This window comes from Salvia miltiorrhiza, chromosome 1 (assembly GCF_028751815.1).
Source record: "Salvia miltiorrhiza cultivar Shanhuang (shh) chromosome 1, IMPLAD_Smil_shh, whole genome shotgun sequence".
Classification (NCBI taxonomy): domain Eukaryota; kingdom Viridiplantae; phylum Streptophyta; class Magnoliopsida; order Lamiales; family Lamiaceae; genus Salvia; species Salvia miltiorrhiza.
The window spans coordinates 39606033-39625519 of NC_080387.1; the positions used below are offsets into that span (position 1 = coordinate 39606033).

Here is a 19487-nt window from a genome sequence, read left to right on the forward strand (position 1 = left end):
TTCTCTCTCTAATTTTATAAAGGAAGTTAGTTTATCATATTATATATATATATATACATATATATATATATATATATATATTGCATAAAATATTATGTGAAATCATGAAAATTATGTACATTTTATTATGCAAGGCTGCAATTATTTTTATTACTCTTTTCTTTCGAGTTTTTATTTTATAATATATAAAAGAGAAGTTTTCTCCTTTCATTTTTTTCCTCCATTTTTTATCTTTTATTTTTATAATTTTAATTTTATTCTAAACATTGTCAAATTTAATTTATAAAAAAATATTCAATGTGCATCTTAAGTTTAAGTTCGTCAGAAGATCTTTAATATGATATCAAAATTATAAAAAATGAATTTAAAACGAATAGGTTATTAATATTTTAAAATATTTTCTTTTCTTTTTCTTTGTTAAAATTTTATAATTTTTTATTTATGTTTGTGTAAGAAAATATTTATTTATTATTATTATGAGAAATACTCTATAATAATATTGTGTAATATTAATTTTCATTATCAAATAATTTAATAATTTTAATTATTATTACACTTTATACATAATTGAAAATTACGTTTTCAAATTCAGAATTGTATTGAGTAATTAGTATTTTATTTTTAAACCATATTTGCATTTATTATATTTATTTATTTAAATATATCATTTAATTTCGATTTCGCTGTGGGCGTACTAGTATGTATATATATACATATATATATATATATATAAGGGAGGGCTAGAATAAAAACACTTTTAAGTGTATAAAATATAAATGATTTTCAACCCTTAGATCATCAAGATCTACGGTTGATTCGTAACCCTTTTGGATGAATTCGTGGTCCTGGGTTCGAATCCCAAAGGTAGCAAAAATTTATTTTTCACAATTCGTAATCATGTTGGATGAATTCGTAACCCTGTTGAATAAAATTCGTACATTAAAAAACGTTTATATTTATATTTTAAGAAGTGTTTTTTAAAATCACTCATACAATATCAGCCATAGGATTGATAAAATAAACGCACCGTGCCCTAGATCTCACTAAAATTAGGGGGTCTCATTGGAGCGGCCCCTATATATATATACTGTACAAGTACGATAGATTGGTAGTACGAATAATAGTATAATACCTAACCGCCTCAACCGAGAGAAGAAAGACATAGGTCGCATCAACGACAGTCATCGACGATCTCAGTCATGTCTTCTACGAGAGGAGCCTATAGAGGTAGGAGGCATAATTCAAAGCAGAACTGGACTGTTAGATCCCTTGTTGATCGCCACTCCAGTGAAACCTCTTCATCACCAGAATCCTGCTCCAGTTTGCATCGAAAACGCCCTCAGGATCAAGGAGATACGAATTGGAACCAACAGCATGAGGGTTCTAGCTCAGAACCTCAACTTGTTCCAAATTCCGGCGGTGTAGATGGAAAAGAAGAGGCTTCTGCATCTGCTGGTGAAAAGGCTTCGAATTCGCACAATGATGAAATTCATGAGGATGAGATTGTTAAACGTTTAGAGGAGCTCAGGTTTAGCGCCGAAGAGCTTGAGTTGACAGAGGCGCTGCTTAGCATCAATAAACAGCTGCAGGAAGATGAGGTATTAGCTAATGTTTTTCACTTTTTAGTTGCCTGAGGCAATGCTTAGCATCAATAAACTTCTCTCTCTTACTCGGAAATTTGTATTAATGGAAGACTGAACACTTATAAACACTTTTACAGGAGATTTTGAGTTTTTTTAGCTGTGGTAGCTAGTTTATGCATATATAACGTAACTGTTAATCATTCTCCATCAACAACACATAGTTTATGCAAAACTATGTGTTGTTGATGGAGAATGATTAACAGTTACGTTATATATCTAATTGAGACTCTTAGGAGGCGTTTAATTTGCATGATTGATGAGGTGCATGATTGAGTATTTTTATCCTCAAAAGAGTAGGATTTCTCTAATCCTACCCTTTCAATGGGATATGAATCAAGCAAAATTAGCTTAAATGATAGAAATAATTAAGGGCCTTGTGATATTCCAAAGTTTTAATCCATCTAAGTAAACAATCTTACTATTTACATCTATCGAGACTAATCCTCAAAAGTAAATGCCCGCTTAACAATTTACAGTTGCTACTATAACAAGTAATTTATTTCAACCATACTTTTGATAATCTTTTCATCTTTTATTTTTGAATTAGGAGTCATATTCGTGTCTGCTAAAGGATCTACTCTAGCATAATATGTATGTAAATACATAGGGGTATTGGCATGTAAATACTCGAACTTTTCCCATTTTTTGGTCTTGCATCCCAACTTTAAAATCTGCCTATAATGAACTTTGTATTCTTTCTGATTTTGGACCCGACGAATTTTTACCCCAAAATCGTTGCTAACATGACAACCGGATTGAGAGGAAAGTTTGAAGTGCATAATGAAGCAGATAAGTTTGTTGTCAATGTGGGATCTAGAATATATAATTGTTGGGTTTAGGATGTCAATTCGGCTGCCATGTCGATTGGGGGTAAAACTTTCGTTGGGTGCAAAATCAGAAAGAACACAGAGTTCAGGTAAGTTGAGGTGCAAAACCAGAAAATGGAAAAAGTTCGAGTATTTACAGGCTAATACCCCAAATACATATGATGATTTCTCTGCTTAAAGTTATTTAATTTATCAATTTTCTTCTACCTAGGGAAAATCCGTTCTTCATCACTGATTACACTGCCTCAATGTTCATAAGTTCGTTTACTGTTTGTTTGTTCCGCTGGTTGGTTATCTCACAACTTTCTTTTGTTGTTTTTCAGCTACTAGCTATGGAATCTATTTATGGAGATAAATTTGTCATTTTAGAGAACCAGAGTGGCATGAAATATTTTCAGGTAGTTAAGCAACTGAGAATATGAGCTTGATCTAGAAATAAATGTTAACATTCGTTATACCATGCAGGCTCACATTCATGTTGAAGTGCCTAAAGAACTTCTTGTCACTGCAAAGGTTATTACCTCGTCTACTTTCCATCAGGACAGAGACGGTAATTCTTCAGATTTCTCATACTCTTTCCAAGTCGAGTTTCTGCCACCAATTATATTGACATGCTTATTACCTAAGTCATACCCAAGCGACTGCCCTCCGTACTTTACTATATCTGTGCAGTGGTTGGGATCTGCCAAAATTTCTGATCTCTGTCGCAAGCTTGATTCGATTTGGCTAGAGCAGGCTGGACAGGAGGTTATATACCAATGGTTGGAGTGGTTACATGGTTGTACCCTCTCGTATCTTGGTTTTGACGATAATATCATTCTTGGACCATACGGTGTAAAAAATGATGGAGATAGGAGGGCGATTTCAGGAAGTGTCTCCCCTGATGTTGATATACCTACAATAAAGAGTTACAATGATGAAGAGCGCCATGAAAATTTGTGCAAAAACTTTCAAGAATGTAGCATCTGTTTAAGCGAGTTTGCTGGTAAGTTATATATTTATTCATTGCATATTAGATTGAATGAATGCTTTTGAATCAAGTGAATGTCTCTAAGCATACGAATACGAAACATAAATTCAGTTCCAGACAAAAAAGTTCAGTTATAAAAATTAAAATAATAGATAAACTCTGGAAAGCAATATTTTAAAATTCATTCTTTTTTGTTTGAATTTGCTTTTGTTACACAGTTGAGGTGTACTAGTTTATCTCATTGGTTTGTGCTCTTTGGGCAGTGAATCTTTTGGTATGCATTTGTGCAGTAGCAGTACTATTCTAAAGCTGGAATAGTGTAGTCCTGAAGTGATCTACTGAATGGCATGTCAGGAATGATTTTTGATTTAATAACAACCTTAGCTTGCATAATATCCATTTATTGCTTTCAGGAATAATAGATTTATTTAGCCTCTGGAAATCTATATCTGTTTTACATCTAAACTCTAAAGTACATTTGCCATATGAAGACATGGACTATGCTGCTCTCAAACTGTTATTCCCACGTACCGCACGCTACCTTGTAAGTTTATTAGGCCCTTGTTGGAAATGCAAATCACATGTATCATTATGTATACGGTTCTTAAGTTTTTGTTGAGGACATACAGAATAAACCCTGAAGGAACTCTAATTTGAAACCTTAAGACAACTAGAATTGTAACAGTAAAGCAGTCATACATACTACATTGTATAAGTTGAGATACGAAAATTCTTCTGTAAGGTTTTAGTTACAAATCTGAGGACATATATCTATCAATATCCTTAGATTTCGGTACTGCTTTGAAATTCTTGTCTGACATTTGATTGGTGTTCTTTTTGTCCTTTATTAGGTACAGAGTTCATTAGATTGCCTTGTCAGCACTTCTTTTGCGGGAAATGCTTAAAAACTTTTTCTGATATGCACATAATGGAAGGAACAGTACTGAAACTTCAATGTCCAGAAGCAAAATGTGGGGGTATGATCCCACCTGGATTACTTAAACGATTACTAGGAAAAGAAGAGTTTGAACACTGGGAGTCCTTGATGTTAGAGAAAACACTGGAATCAATGACTGATGTTGTCTACTGCCCAAGATGTGAAACCCCTTGTGTAGAGGATAAAGACGACCATGCACAGTGCTCAAAGTGCTACTACAGCTTCTGCACACTTTGCAGGGAGAAGCGTCATGTTGGAGTTGAATGTATGTCACCAGAGATGAAACTAGCTATTTTGCAGGTATGGGATATTCATTGTATGTGAACTTGATGTCTGTTTCTGGTCTCCACTGAAATTCTTCTTACTTGATTTTTCAACTACGGTTTCACTACCTTATCCAAAAACCCTCAGTTTCTTCCTAGGAAATTTAATTTTTTGAGCAGAAAGTGGGTAAGGAAGGGATAGTGCGACGACCTAAGTTAAACTAATTTCAGGATTTAGTCGCAAAGTGTAGTGGCAGAATAATACGGGTCCTTTCAGTCATACTTGAACTTGGAGTGTGGTCTCTGCTAGGGACCAAATTGGATTTAACCGGTTGAAGGTAATTTCTTTAAGAGTGTGGTTGGCTAGTTTGGAAGCACCTCCAGTAAACTCAAGTCTTTTTTTGTTTTTATAGTCATGATAAGGTGATCGAAATCTATTTTCTATAGTACTTAATATTTTTATTTCTTATCTTGGAGCAACTTAATGTTCATTGGTTTCAACAACTCGACATAAATTTACCAATGCAATTCCACAGAAGCACTTATGCGTTGAAAATCCGCACTACCTCTGTATATTCCTTTGAATGAATTTAAGTGTCAAAATACTATCAGTGGACAGTGGATATCATCACTTGACAGTTATCAGAACTCTGTATATTTGCTTCAAATTATTTTGTCAGATTTTCTTGTTCCTTAGTTGTAAATGTCTGAATCCTTACTTGTATTATTGATTGTACCTTCAGGATCGACAAAATTCAACTTCAATGAAAGGAGAGCAAAGGCGCCGTGAGGCAGATATGATTAATCAGATTCTTAGTATGAAGGAGATCCATCGGTTTGCGAAACAATGCCCTTCTTGTAAGATGGCTATATCTCGAACTGAAGGTTGCAATAAGATGGTTTGTGATAATTGTGGGCAATACTTCTGCTACCGGTGTAATCAGGCAATATCTGGATATGACCATTTCAGGTGCGCTGTAGAGTTTTGCTATGAAAAAAATAACCACATGGTAGTATAACGTTCTGTTTTTGATGATGCGCTGCATAACTTTTTAAATTGATAAGCTCTTTCCAAATGCAGGTCTGGGACTTGTGAACTTTTTCCAGCAGAAGAAATTCAGAGGTGGGATGCTGAGATGAATGGTCGCCAAATTGTTGGTCAGATTCAAGCACAGATGTTTACTAATCATGGTCATTCATGCCCTAATTGTGGTCAGCAAAATGTGAAGGTTAGGAATGCATTTACTTCATTCTCTTGAAAGCAACACAATTGTTAAATTTTGTATACATTATGTCAGCATTAACATTAACCTTTCAACTTATTACTGTTAATTTATCAAAAAAAAAAAAAAAAGAAGAGGGAGAAATATAGAAGGGAAGAATGAGTCATGCTTAAAGGCTGTTGCATGCATCATATCTGGGCTCTAATATTGGAGTAGCTGAGGAATATGCTTAAAAATAGTGATTAAATAACTTTAGATCATCAGGTAATAATGTTGAACATTGAGACAATCCTTTTTCTTATGCGTGTAACTTAAAAGTACGAGGGATCTTCTCTAATTGTGACTGTATGAGTGTATAAGAGCAAAAAAATATTTGACTTCAAAAGTTGGCTGCAAATTTTTGTCATGGTGGTGGCAATTTTGTTTTATTGGCATATCAGGAGGAACAACATTATTGATAGCCGTTATAATGATAAACATACAGATACTTTAGTGTTAACAATTATGGCAGTAGTACTATGATGATATTATTCTGTCCCAAATTCATTTCGCTATGTTTTTAGGAGTCCAAAATTAGGATTTTATACTTTTGCTCTGACTTAACTATTCCTACTAAAGTTACATTTATAACACTAGTAGTGATAGAGTGAAGGGTATGGGTGAAAATCATCGTGTAAACACAAATTAGAATCTGGAACTTGTTCTTGAAATTGACCTGGAACAAAAGAAAATCATTGGGCCATCAACTACCCAGCAACATTGCCATAAAAGATCCTTCATTATATGGTGATTCCTTTGCCCACGAAGTGCATGCAGAAATTCCAGATGATAGTGTTGGAACTTGATTCTCCCACATCCAAAGTTATTGATGAGCTTGCTCTATTTGTCGATGAATTGTTAATTTAAAAAATTATTCCTGGATAGTTTTGGGTGTACAAAGTTTTTACCTATTGCCTCAACTTCAAGTGTCAATATTTTAAATAAGAAAATCATGTTCCTATTTGCTATTGACAAAATAAGCTAGTAAACTGTTATTGAAATTTGACAAGTTTATAACATCAGATTGTTAAAAGTTTAGATATTATATTATATATAAAATGTAAAAAACGTACAGGGTGTTATAGGGACTTATGGGATGCGAGATTGCTCTAGTAACCACAGAAAGGCTCTTTGTACTTGTGATCAAGTTTGATGATTGTGATTTGGATTATATTTGAACTTATAATAGACAATATGTTATTGCACACAGTATTGTCATTGAGTTCTCAATTGGGTAAGGACCATTTGGAACTACATCATCTTTTTTCTAGAATTCTTCTTGATATGATTCCACCTCAAGGAAGCTCTTTGAACTTGTAGTCGTATCTTGATCATTGTGATTTTGATTGCGTTCAAACTTAAAACAATGTGTTATTGAATACGTCAACAGGTAGGTACCATTTGGAACTACATTTTCTCCTTTCTTCAATTTTGTTGATATTATTTTGCTCATGTTATAGTCATCATAATCACCATTTTCACTGTTGATGTTGCTGTTGCAGCTGATTATGTGGAATTACTGATTATCATGCTTAGTGTATCCATCTATATTGGTGGCATATCATATCAATAGTAAATTTGCTCAAATAATGAAACTTGAAATCCAAGTGTTCTGTCATTTGACAGGTGGGGAACAACAATCACGTCTTCTGTTGGGCTTGCCAAAACCATTATTGCTACTTGTGTAAGAAGATGGTGCGACGTAGTTCGGAGCACTATGGCCCCAAGGGCTGCAAGCAGCACACGGTCGAATAACCTTCAGGTTTACTACATTCTTGAATTTTTCAAGTGGATTTATGGTGGTTCGTATATTCAACGCTGGACAGGAACAAAGCCGCCAATCCGAGTCTGTTCCTGTGCCGCTAGCTATGCTGGTGGTGTAATTATGGTGATTCATGATAACATTATAGCAAAAGCATTACAATATACGGAATTTACCATTTAAAGAATTTAGGGCAATTAGTTTTTTGAAAGCAATAATAGTTTGACAACTTTGAAAGCAATTGCCTCTTCTTTTCCTTTAATTTCTTTTGTTCTATTCAGTTTTCTGCGTTCATTTTTTCTCTACAAACGAAACTCATCACTAAGACATACCATGTAAGGTATTTTATACAGAGTTAGGTTGCCAACTCCCAAAATAAATCCCGAGGGAGATCTCAATGTCATGTCCTAAGCATCATCTACATTCTCTTCTTCTACCTCTGGCTTCACAAAGAACTCAATATAAGCAACGCGACTGGGCTGCTGATAACCAGCCGAGTCGATGTGGGCATGGGGAATGGAGGGCTTGGCCACTGAAACAAGGTGCTGAATTTTGAGCATGCCACCTCTGCCAATTGTCGCCTTGCTCCCTCGATTGTCTTTTAAAACACTAGCCGGTATGTTTGAAGTTGTTGCTCGCAGGAACTTGTATTTGTACCTGACCAAGGCACGACGAAGCACTTCAGCAAGAGTGATGAGCAGCTGCGCATGATAGGCTAACAGGAAACAAACCTGTGTGAAACTTGTCGATCACAACTGAATGCAATCAGAAGGTCTGTATTGGCATAGTAATTGAAATCTATCTGCACGCAAATTGACTATGGTAATCCTCTCATGAAAAATGGGCTCCTCGAACATAATTTTAGGAAAGGCGTACCTGCAGGTCCCCATGGCCTTCACCCCTGAAGATGACGGACGGGGGCGCTGGCTGTAACGCTATTTGAATGCTAGCCCCGGGCCATTCAAGATCATCAATAGCTTCCTTTAGAGCTGCAGACTAATAAATTAAGAATCACTTTGCTGATAGGATCACAGTTCAAATTTTTCTTAATTAACAAATAAAATCCAAATATACAATGGTACTTAATTAAGAATCACTTTGCTGATACGATCACTTTGCGGACCATGGTAGAAGATTAAGATTGCAGGCAGCGCTCAAGCCACTGAAGGTACCATAGCACGTAATACCAGTGCAGCACGTTGCCACCAACATAAGTGGATAGGGAGGGAGAAAATTGTCTAAAATCTTCATTACCAAAAGTCCTAGATGCTTTCATATTGCGATGTCCTCAAAGATTCACAATTCCAGTCAGTTGAATTTCGCTGGCACAATTACTACAGAATACATATCTAACATTATCTTCTCATGAAAGCAGCTAAACTACACAACAGAATACAGTTGTAAAAGACATAAAAGTCTAGTTCCCTCTTTTTACTGAAATCATCCTCCTTTTCCTGAAGGTGAGTCTGGCTGCGAGTAGCAGTATAGTAAGCTGGCAATATGAGCTGCTCATGATACCAGCTACTTCAAACATTTTTATGAAGATATGCATCAAGATTTTATTCGAGTGAACTATAATCTATAAAAAACATTCAATAATTACGATTTTAGCAGAAACTCCACTCTCAAGTACTGCAATATCGGGATTTTGAGCTTCTTATGCACGACTAATACTGAAATATGATTCTGTGGGGGAAAACACAAAGTACTCAACCTGAGCAGGACCATACATCTTTTAAGGGAGCTGTATGCTAGAGGACTTGCACGTGCAGGACCCAACAGCTTTTTTAAACAACTATTTAGAACAAGGGATGTAACAAGAGTTTGAGAGAAGTGTTATCTGGGGGCGACTCTGGAGGCTGCAAAGTCCTTTGAGATATAATATTGCAAAAATGTTACTCAATCGTGACATGATGGAAGTAAATGCCAACCAATAATACCATGCCAGACATGCTTGGTTTCTTGGAGGAATCACTCACACAACAACTCAAATCTTTATGGAAGAGCTTCAAGAGAGACTGGAACAGCATGCTCAGTTTAGATATCGCAAAGTATTGACTTATCAAATGCAGTGGCTGAACCAAAAAAACAAGTAAAATAACTCTAGATGGTTGTACTGTCTAATGTAACTTTTTTTCCATGTAATCAAATAAGTATATTTGTTTCAACATAGTATGATATCAAAAGTTACACTTCTGTCAATGTTCCTCCTCATTCAAACTTTTCAACAAGGTCATTTGCATCAATGCAGGTAGGGGCTTTATCTAACAAATATTATTTGTTATGCTTAACCAGTTAACGAAGTTAACGAGATAGAAGTAAATAGGTCTAGGGTTGGGAGATTCGTCAACGAAAAAAAAAAAAAAAAAACACAGAAACTTTATCATACAAATTCAACAAGTGGAGTTTTTCATTGACGAAACATTTTAATGTAAAGAAATAATTTGGGATTTTCACCATGAAACCTAAAAATAAAGAAAAAGGAAATTACTCTGATGAATTAATCTAATCAAGAACAACTACGTTATAGTTGTTGCTAGGTTCTTTGTTGTTCATACGAACAATTCTACCAGGATTCTCTTTGCATATTATATCAAACAACAAGTATTTTCTAAGAATATTTAGAAGTAAACAATTAAGATGGCAATTGCCAATTAGACTAGGATGGAAAGAATTGGGTTTTCCTTATTAATTATAAGGGTGATCTGTATAGAACTAGACTAGGATGGAGTCAGAGCTACACTTTTTTTTCAGCAGTCTAGTTTTAAACAAGCTTTGCTCGCAAGTAGCCCTACTCATTTTACGGCCCTAATTAGACTAGGATGGGAAGAATTGGGCTTTTCTTATTGTGGCATTAACTCAAATAATTAGAATCTAATATTCACACGCATGGCCTAAAAGGACATTTTCAAGGCGCGTCTCGGCGCAAGGCATCTGAGGCGGCGCCTCACCTGCTGCAAATGAGGCGCACGCCTCATCTGAGTCGAAGTGCACACCTCGCGTTTAGGGTTTCAGTTATGCATTATTTTTCTGTTTTGTGGGTTATTAAGGTTAGAAACTCAATAGGATTAAAAAGTTAAGCCCCGATTAAGAAATTAAAAGAAATATCAAGTCTAAAATAAAGGAGAAAAACCTACACAGTCACAGAGCTCTTTCTCTCTCTCTGCCCTTTACCTCTCCTGTGACTGTATCGCTCTCTTTTGTGACCTGCCCTCTACCTCCCTAAATAAACTTGTGGGACCGTGGCTGACGCCATAACATACTCTGGCATAATTTATTGGTTAAGGGGAGTGTGTGTTGCGCCCCATATCATAGGAAAAATGACTTAAACCTCAAGAGTAGTAAGCACAATGAAGTTTGAACAGTAAGAGAATAAATGAAAAATAAACATTGTATAAGGAGATATGAAGAATATGCACAAGTAAGGATGATATGTTGAGCTTCTATTTTGGGCATGAAGGACTTAGCCAAACATTATTAGGACTCAAAATTCAATATCTACATACCCCAGAATTAATATGTCATGGTGTATAAATTACTGCCTTGGGTTCTGAAAAGAATCTGAAGTATTCTATTTCGCATTTCACATGTCGTACTTCCAAAAAGTGAGGTTATTGGTGCTTAATGTGCTCTGATTCCATATAATGTACTCCCTCCATACAATAAATTTGCCAGAATTTCCTTTTTGGTCCGTCCACAAAAAATTTGCCACTTCCATTTATAGTAGTAGGGTCCACACATCTCCACTCACATTTAAAGTGGGACCCTCACTCCACTAAAAACTTTCCTCACATTTTATTAAAACCCGTGCCGTCCAAAATGTGGCAAATATATTGTGGACTGAGGGAGTAATATTCTTCCAAAATTTAAACCAAAAAGTCCAGAAAAGAGGCTTTATACCAAACTTTCATAAGAGTACCAATATTAGGAATGTCTCTTTTGATCATTGATTATATACATAGCATCGTAGCTATGGCAAGTGAGGTTAAATGTTGAGATGAAGCCATGGAGGAGAGATAGTGTGGAGTAATCAGCTCAAATTTATGCGCAAGTAGATATATGTTCTGATAAAAAATCTCGTTAACATTACTTTTTTGCACAATTGCTGAAGTCTTTTGCTGTATATTAGGCTGGAGACTGGGCTTAAGTGATTTTGGGGCCACATACAAGATTTAGCACAGGAACATCACTAGATAACTTATCTTCCACAAAGAGAACCTTAATTTCCGTTTCTTATTCCTTTTGAGCAATATATTGTGCTTAGTATAAGTTCGAATATATTAGATCTGCTTACGTACTTTAACCGTGAAACTAAGAGGAGTGCTTCCTGCAGGCTCAAAGTTGTAGTCCCATGAGATTGTCTCTGGAATCCTTGTCCTTATCTCTGCATAAATGCAGGCATCTGGAGAATCAACAGATCTGTCACATGTAAAATAAGTAAGTGATCAGGTTCTAATTAAAATAAATGTTCCAATAAACAAAAAGACGAAGAACAAAAGCACAATGTTGAGCAGACTTTTGCAAACATATGCAGTCTCCCCTCACATATATCATCAGTGAAACCTACTAATCTTTCGATGGTTTTGTGTATGGAAACAGGTTTGACATCTTCCAGATGCCTTCAACACTGAATACAGTAAACTGCGTTTAGTTGAAGATTTTATAACATCAAAAGTTGTTTTCATCTCACTCACACTTGTTTTATGTCAAATCACTTCTACACTGGTCCATAATGGTCCACTTTAGTTTAGGTCCTCATTTTCTTGTTGCCCGAAGCCTTCAATATTACAAATTATTATAAAATAATCCATTGCCTAGGAGTTCTATATTTGCAAAACAAAAATTTGACAGGATATCAGCACAGTTGAATTCATAAAAACTCAACCATAGAAAATTCAAAATCAGAGAGTTTAATAACATAAAAGATGATAACAATTTCTCCCTTCATCTTCCACTTATCTGCAAACTCATTTTAGCAATAGTAACCTTTCAACTCATTTAACAACTAATCTAGAAAACAAAATCCTCTCCTAAGAGCAAGGGCAGAGTCCAAACCCTTGATGACAAAAGCACGACGGAAAAACAGTCCATCAACTCCTAGCAATTACAGCATAACAAAGACAAAACTACATGAATGCTTTTAGTTTCTCAATCAAAGTCGAGAAATCGCAAACTACACATATTTAGAGTTAGAATCCAAACCGGAGCATGAGTTGCATATCGGGCCCTGGATAGCAGAGCTCAAGAATGTTGGAGCGGCCGGGGACTGAAAATGTATTAAGGCAATCAATAAAGAGCCCCAAGCTAACCCCGAATCGTGGCCGGCCGGTCGCCCGGTAATCATATTTGATAAATAACTACAGAATATGGAAACAAAAACCCCTCAAAATTAAACATCTAATTTGCAGTTGTGTAGAAGAATAAATAAGACCTAGAAAAACGAATGAATACCTCGCGTTGTAAGTAAACCTTGGCCTGAAGACAGCCGGTTTCCTCGACGATTATGACTATACCGTGTTCAGATAATTCAACGAGAGCGTCCTAATTGATTGTAGGCAGATAGATTAACATGAGCTTTTGTTAGAGAGAGAGAGAGAGAGAGAGAGAGAGAGGCGGGAATACATACTTGAAAGCGCTTCCACCGAACGGAGCAGAGGGCATCTACAACGCCTCGTACGCTGTCCAGTTCGCAGACCAAGTCTGCCTCGGTATCTACCGCCGCTGACGAGCTCATTGTGTCGCCGCCGGTGACCACTCCTTTTTCCCGCCAAAAATGAGGGAAGACTGATTTGGTTGGGTACGCAATATGTATACTTGCTAATCACTGCACACTATCATCGACATGTGTATTTCACTTTTAATTTTTCCATTTATTTATTAAAGTGCTAATTGCAGTAATTAAAATTCGTGATTTTCTAAAATTGGTTTTTACTATGACTTTTTAAATTGGAATCAAAATTTCTGAATGTTCAATTTAATTTAATTTTTCTTCGACAACTTTCGACTCTCAAATCTATACTATATTAAAACAGCAGTTTTCAATTAGAAATTGATTTCAAATCAATTTGAAATTGATTCCAATGGCAATTTTGAAAATATGTATGATATAAAGGTTAGAAATAAATCTCAACACAATCACATCCCATTATCTCTCACCACGTGCATTAACTAATTCAAAAAAAAAACAATTATTAAAATTTAAAATAAAATTAAAACAATAATCTCAATCCATTAACTCACCCATACATGCACGGTCAAACAAAATAATTCAGCAAATAAATTATGTTATCCCATTATAAAATAAGATTAAAATAAACGTCCACTCATTTCTCATATACAATATTTATTTACTGATTAAAAGTCTAATTCTATAACTATACACTATAAAATCTGATTTACTATGTACTACATCGATTTTTTATAAGATAAATAATCAACACACAATACTATGTATATAAAGTTGATAAATGTGGGATGCATCATAATATTCAATTAAAGTTCATACCAATTCAATTATTATACTATAAAAAATTATAAATATAATTAAAAATACATAATTTATCTAAATATAGTTGAGTTTAATATAAGAAAAAAAATTACAATAATAAAAAATGATATTGTGAAAAAAATAAGAAAATTATAATTTTATTTTAATTTTATGTTTTAATAATTTTTTATTGATAATAATTTAGTTTAAGTGAGTCAAATAATGTGGGATTTATAGGAGGATGCAAGATTGCCTATTAAGTTTCAACAACGTCAATTTCCTCTTATTATTTTATAGGCAATGACTATCAACAAAAATATGATCAATCTCTTTTACATGTTGGTTTATTTTTGCCAAAATCTATTTTTACACATGGCCAGTATTGCTATTTCAAGAGTTCGTAGTTGTAGTAGTTTGAAAATCTTCATTTCTGATAAGGATAGTGGTATCGGTACGACTACAACCAATGTTGTATATAAAGAAGTCTTTCAGAATTTATAGATCCAATATTTATATAATATTATTTTTATTTTTGTTATTCTTTAATGTTAATTATATGAAAGTACCTTACAAAATATAAAACATGTTAAACTGCATAAGCGTTGTGAAAACTATAAATTTTTATCATATATTCTACTATAAATATTTTATTTATAAAAATGTACTCTCTCTGTCCCGCCGAGCTTGAGGCGTTATTTTTGGACACGAGAATTAAGGAACTATTGTTTAGTTATGTAAGTATGTTTGTAAATTTATGGTTAAGTAGTTATTTATATAATTAATTATTTTAAATTATTTAAATTAATTAAATCTGAAGTTTATTTAAAATAATAAAATTATTCAATTATTTTAAATTATTTGAAATATAAAAATTAAATTATTTAAGTATGGCTGCAAAAAATATTTTGATTTTTTGAGAAATAAGGGTTATTTGAGATGATTAAAGAAAAATAAGGATGCAATTAGTTTTATTAATTAGTGTTTTAAATTACATAATTTTTGTCAAAAAGAAAAACGTCTCAAGCTCGGTGGGACAGCCCAAAAATGAATACGACTCAAGCTCGATGGGACCAAAGGAGTATTTAATTTATAATTTTTTTGAATATTTGTAATTATTATAATTAATTTAATATTTATAATATATACAAAAAATTCCGTGCATCGCACGGGGGCAAATACTAGTTAATGTTTATATGGCAACTGTAATTCACCGTGATTTAATCGTCTGGCGAAATGAAACGACGTCGTTTAAACGTTTAATTCAAAATAAATTGAAGTTGAATGAGGAATTCTTCTTCTTTACTATTAGGGTTCATATCTCTCTCATCTTTCTAAGTTTCAAATTTGATAATTTGATATTGCCATGGCTCAATGATTGTGCAAGCATGATTTGTCGACTGATTTGAGAAACATTTTGGATGGATTCGAACCCTACAATGTGTTTCTATCAGTGTGCACAAGACGATGAAAGTATTGTTTCTTCACTTCTCTGTTATTCAGTGTTTTGTCGATTAATTTTTGGGTTAATTCTCTCTAAATCCTTAAACTATAGTCATTTTCCGTTTTTTTTCCCTCAATCTTTGAACTTCCCACAGAAAATCATCAACTTTCAATTTTTCCTAATTATCCCTTGTCGGGTTTTTCGGCCGATTTCAATCACACGTGGAACCGGAATTAAATGACGTGGACTCGCCGGATTCTTAATAAAACGACGCAGTATCTAATGTACATAAACGACGTCGTTTTTAGCTTGTTCTTCTTCAATTAAAATTAGGGCTCTCGCACGTAAACCCTCATTCCACAAATCTGACGAATTCCTTGAAATCTTGCAAGGATTGAAGAAACTATCTTGTGTGTTCCCAAAAACTGAAGAATTCGCAGCTTTAGCATGGGGTTGAATCGATCTTCCGGCAGCTCCACCTCAAAATACGATTTTGAGAAAAATCAACAGAAGATGTGTAATTGCAAGGTGCCTGCCGTGATTTTGACGTCGAGGACGACGAACAATCCGTTCCGGCGTTATTATTGTTGTCGGTACCATCATCAGGTGAGTTATTAGCTTGATTTTGTTAGCAATTTTCCCTCACTTTCGCCTTTAGTAGTCACTGCGATTGAGCCTTGCTGTGTAGGAACTCGATTGCCAATTTTTTGATTGGATTGATCCAGAAATGTCAACATTCCAGAGAGGGTATGTCAACAAAGTTCGTCGTGAAAGAGATATGGCAGAGGAAGAAATCGAAGTATTGAGGAATGATTTGAAAAAATTGAAATGCCATTACAAGCTACTCAAATTGATCATGATTTGTTTTCTCATTTATTGGGCAATAGCATGGAAGTAGTTTGTTAAAGTGTTGAGTTTTTTTTACTTGTGCATAATGAAGTTAACTCCTTCAAATTTTCTGATTTTAGGCTATGTATTTAAGGGTTCAATCTTAATGTAATGAAGGATGTTATCCACTTGTACCTTTTGAGCTTAATGTTATGTAATGAAGCATCTGTTTTTTTGCCAATGAAAGAAGATGAATTTAGACTATAATCATGTCCATTAAACCAACATCAAATTTTGTGTGTCTCGGTCCCTTTGACAGTCTTAATCTTAAAGACTCTAGTCCCTTTGGTAGTACTACCGTAGCATCTCCATTGGCATGGTGGGCTGCACTTTGCTTCCATCAATGTAGCACTAACCCTCTTGAACCGAATGTACCAGCCATTCTCTATTGCACACTGAGTAAGTGCATCCCTTGCTTGCCATCCATTTTCAAATCGCATCCCGAGTACAACATTAAGATCCTTATGACTCTGCTTCGGATCATACCTCACTGTTTTAGTCTTCCTCCTTGCTGCCTCAAATTCTTCTTCAGTGGAAGATGAATTTATTTCACCATCACTCTCATCGTAATCAGACACAGCTTGCTCTTTGTCAGCCTCGAACTCTTCATCCTCCTCAACTTGACCTACCAATTTATCAAAGATCTCCCTAGGAATTGGTTTTCTCTTCAAATTCCTTCGGGCCGATTGGTATTCTTCATTGTCAGATGCTAACTCTATATCCTCCAAGTCATCATCTGTTTCATCTTGGTTACTTGGTTGGTAATCATCATCTTCAGAGCTTTCTTCATCAATTAGCTCACGGTTATGTTGCTAAAAAACAGGGGCTTCTTCTGCGATATCTACACCATGATCGACATACACGGACAGTGTTCTCTGATTTGGGGACAAATGTGATAACATTTGCATCACATCCCTGTCATCCCTTAAGACTGAGTAATCATCTGTCAGCGGAGTTCGAAACATGAAGGCAACCCAAACACCATAGCCTAATTTCAGCACCTCATCCTCAATGTCAAGAAAACTAAACCTATCAGCATCTAGTCCATCTTTGAGTAGTGTCTTACCACCAACATAAAGTTGATGGCTTCCTACCCAACTAAAGAACCCGCCATGGTGTATAAATAGATCGAAACTGCAACAACAAAAACAAACCCTTCGAACTTCAGTTTCTATTTCACTCAAACTCAACATGCAATGAATGATTAAAATTGTAACATACGAGATCAGTAATAAAAAATTATTCTTCCATTACAATTTTAACTACATATGAAATCAGCATCAAGGAAAGAAGTTCGAAAATATTTTCGGGTATTAAAGAGGAAAAATAATCACTAACCTTTCTGCCATTACTTTGTCGCCGATCAACACTTCGCACCTCGTCGCCGATGAACCAGAAACGAGCAGGAGGAGCTTTGCTTTGCTTTTGATTCAACTTCCTCTCTTGTGTTATGCGGGTATGTGTTTGCAGAAGTTGGTGGTGACCATTCATATTCTTAGCGCCATTTACCCCCAACCATTAAACGACGTCGTATTAGGTGATTAGGCATTAAGAGTCCACGCTGGAGCCACGTACCGTCACGTATGAAATGATAATTGCCACATAAGAAAATTCCGATTCCAAAATTGACCGGAAAACCCGACATGGGATAATTAGGAAAAATTGAAAGTTGATGATTTTCTGTGGGAACTGGGAAGTTCAAAGATTGAGGGAAAAAAACGGAAAATGACTATAGTTTAAGGATTTAGAGAGAATTAGCCCTTAATTTTTAATGTTTTGCAGGTAAATACATGATCTTACTTTGAGTTTAGAATAAAAGTCTAAATTCGGCGAATTGAAATAAACCGAAGAATATGCTTGGAAAATGACCGACCTTATTACAGTGGAGCATCACGAAATGAATAAGGAACTGAAAATACTAATGGAGGAACTCAAACAAGTGAAATTTAAGTGTTGACGAATGAATGTTTTAATATGTATTTTGGTTGTTTTTATTGTTGTAACGGTTGTTTAGAGTTAATTTAATTGGATTCCAGTGTCCTGCTTATTGTAAATATGGTTATGCTATGGAATGTTAATGGAATTTCAGTCAGTGAAATCATTTTGTTTCTTGCTTTAGTTACTGTTTTTGCTCCTTAGTCTAGCAACACTGAAGACTTGTTCATAAGAAACTGAAAGCATAAATTGCACCTGCACATACTTGTGATTAACTAAAAGCATAAATTGAACTAAAAGCATAAGCTAGAAAACAAAGCGCAACTCAATCAGTAAGACGCTTAGATCGGGGGTTTCAGTGACCAAGGAGGGAAATGGAAAACCATTAAATCATTTCTATATATATATATATATATATATATATATATAAACTAAAAGCATAAGCTACACCAACAAAGAAAAGCATAAATTGCACAAACAAATCCATAATACTTTTCATTCATAAAAAATTTATACAGTGGAAACAAGCCATTATGTTGTCATCATTATTTTAGCATAAAAATATGAACAAAGTGTACTAAATATCAGCCTAAATATCATATAGTTTTTTTAAGAAACACATAATCTAAGCTCTTGTTCTTGGTCCTTGGTCTCCCTCTTCAATTCCTCTAGTTGAAGCTCTACTTTCTTGTGTATTAACCAATAATACAAATTTTATTAGCCACATAGTTCATAATATGTAATAACTATAGATATATGTGATAGTTATTCATCAACAAAGCTTACATGGTAGTAATATTTCATGTGCCAAGACTTGTGTAGATACCATCCCCCTCGCTTTGCACAGGTCATCTATCGAGTAGAGATAGCTTGTAATGAGTTGTGGAGTTTTGGTAGAAGTATCTCCCTCCTTGTTCTTCTTTGGCTTTTATCTTTTGGGCTAAAATAAAAAATACAAGTGTGCGTGTGTTGGCCTAGCGGTAAAGGTTACTGCCCAAGACCTGAGGTCCTAGGTTATAGTCCTCTGTCGCGCGGTCTTTAAAATTTCTTTATTTACTTAGGTAATTTATCC

The 19487-nt window shown here is 34.8% G+C and overlaps 2 protein-coding genes and 1 long non-coding RNA gene across 4 annotated transcripts; 1 reads left to right on the top strand and 2 right to left on the bottom strand.

Moving 5' to 3' along the window:
* Window positions 1-1088: 1088 nt before the first annotated feature.
* LOC131015000 (uncharacterized) lies at window positions 1089-7905 on the top strand. Its single transcript, XM_057943190.1, has 7 exons — window positions 1089-1598; window positions 2794-2868; window positions 2936-3455; window positions 4292-4677; window positions 5384-5610; window positions 5722-5869; window positions 7529-7905. Exons 1-7 carry the CDS (start codon window positions 1200-1202, stop codon window positions 7655-7657), a joined length of 1884 nt encoding a protein of 627 aa, XP_057799173.1. The 5' UTR covers window positions 1089-1199; the 3' UTR covers window positions 7658-7905.
* On the bottom strand, window positions 1126-2787 carry LOC131015019 (uncharacterized). The gene is made up of 2 exons (XR_009098436.1): window positions 1801-2787; window positions 1126-1749 (listed from the first exon to the last, which is right to left on the bottom strand). It is a non-coding gene; the product is annotated as an uncharacterized LOC131015019 (long non-coding RNA).
* LOC131015005 (uncharacterized) lies at window positions 7895-13483 on the bottom strand. Of its 2 annotated transcripts, XM_057943208.1 has the most exons (7): window positions 13291-13482; window positions 13116-13205; window positions 12867-13021; window positions 11963-12083; window positions 8541-8660; window positions 8396-8466; window positions 7895-8321 (listed from the first exon to the last, which is right to left on the bottom strand). In XM_057943208.1, the coding sequence occupies exons 1-7, from the start codon at window positions 13396-13398 to the stop codon at window positions 8072-8074; spliced, it is 915 nt and encodes a 304-aa protein (XP_057799191.1). In that variant the 5' UTR covers window positions 13399-13482; the 3' UTR covers window positions 7895-8071. The 2 variants fall into 2 exon arrangements, with proteins under 2 accessions (XP_057799191.1, XP_057799185.1); XM_057943202.1 differs by lacking the exon at window positions 8396-8466 and having other exon boundaries at window positions 7895-8395; window positions 13291-13483.
* Between the last annotated feature and the right edge of the window lie 6004 nt (window positions 13484-19487).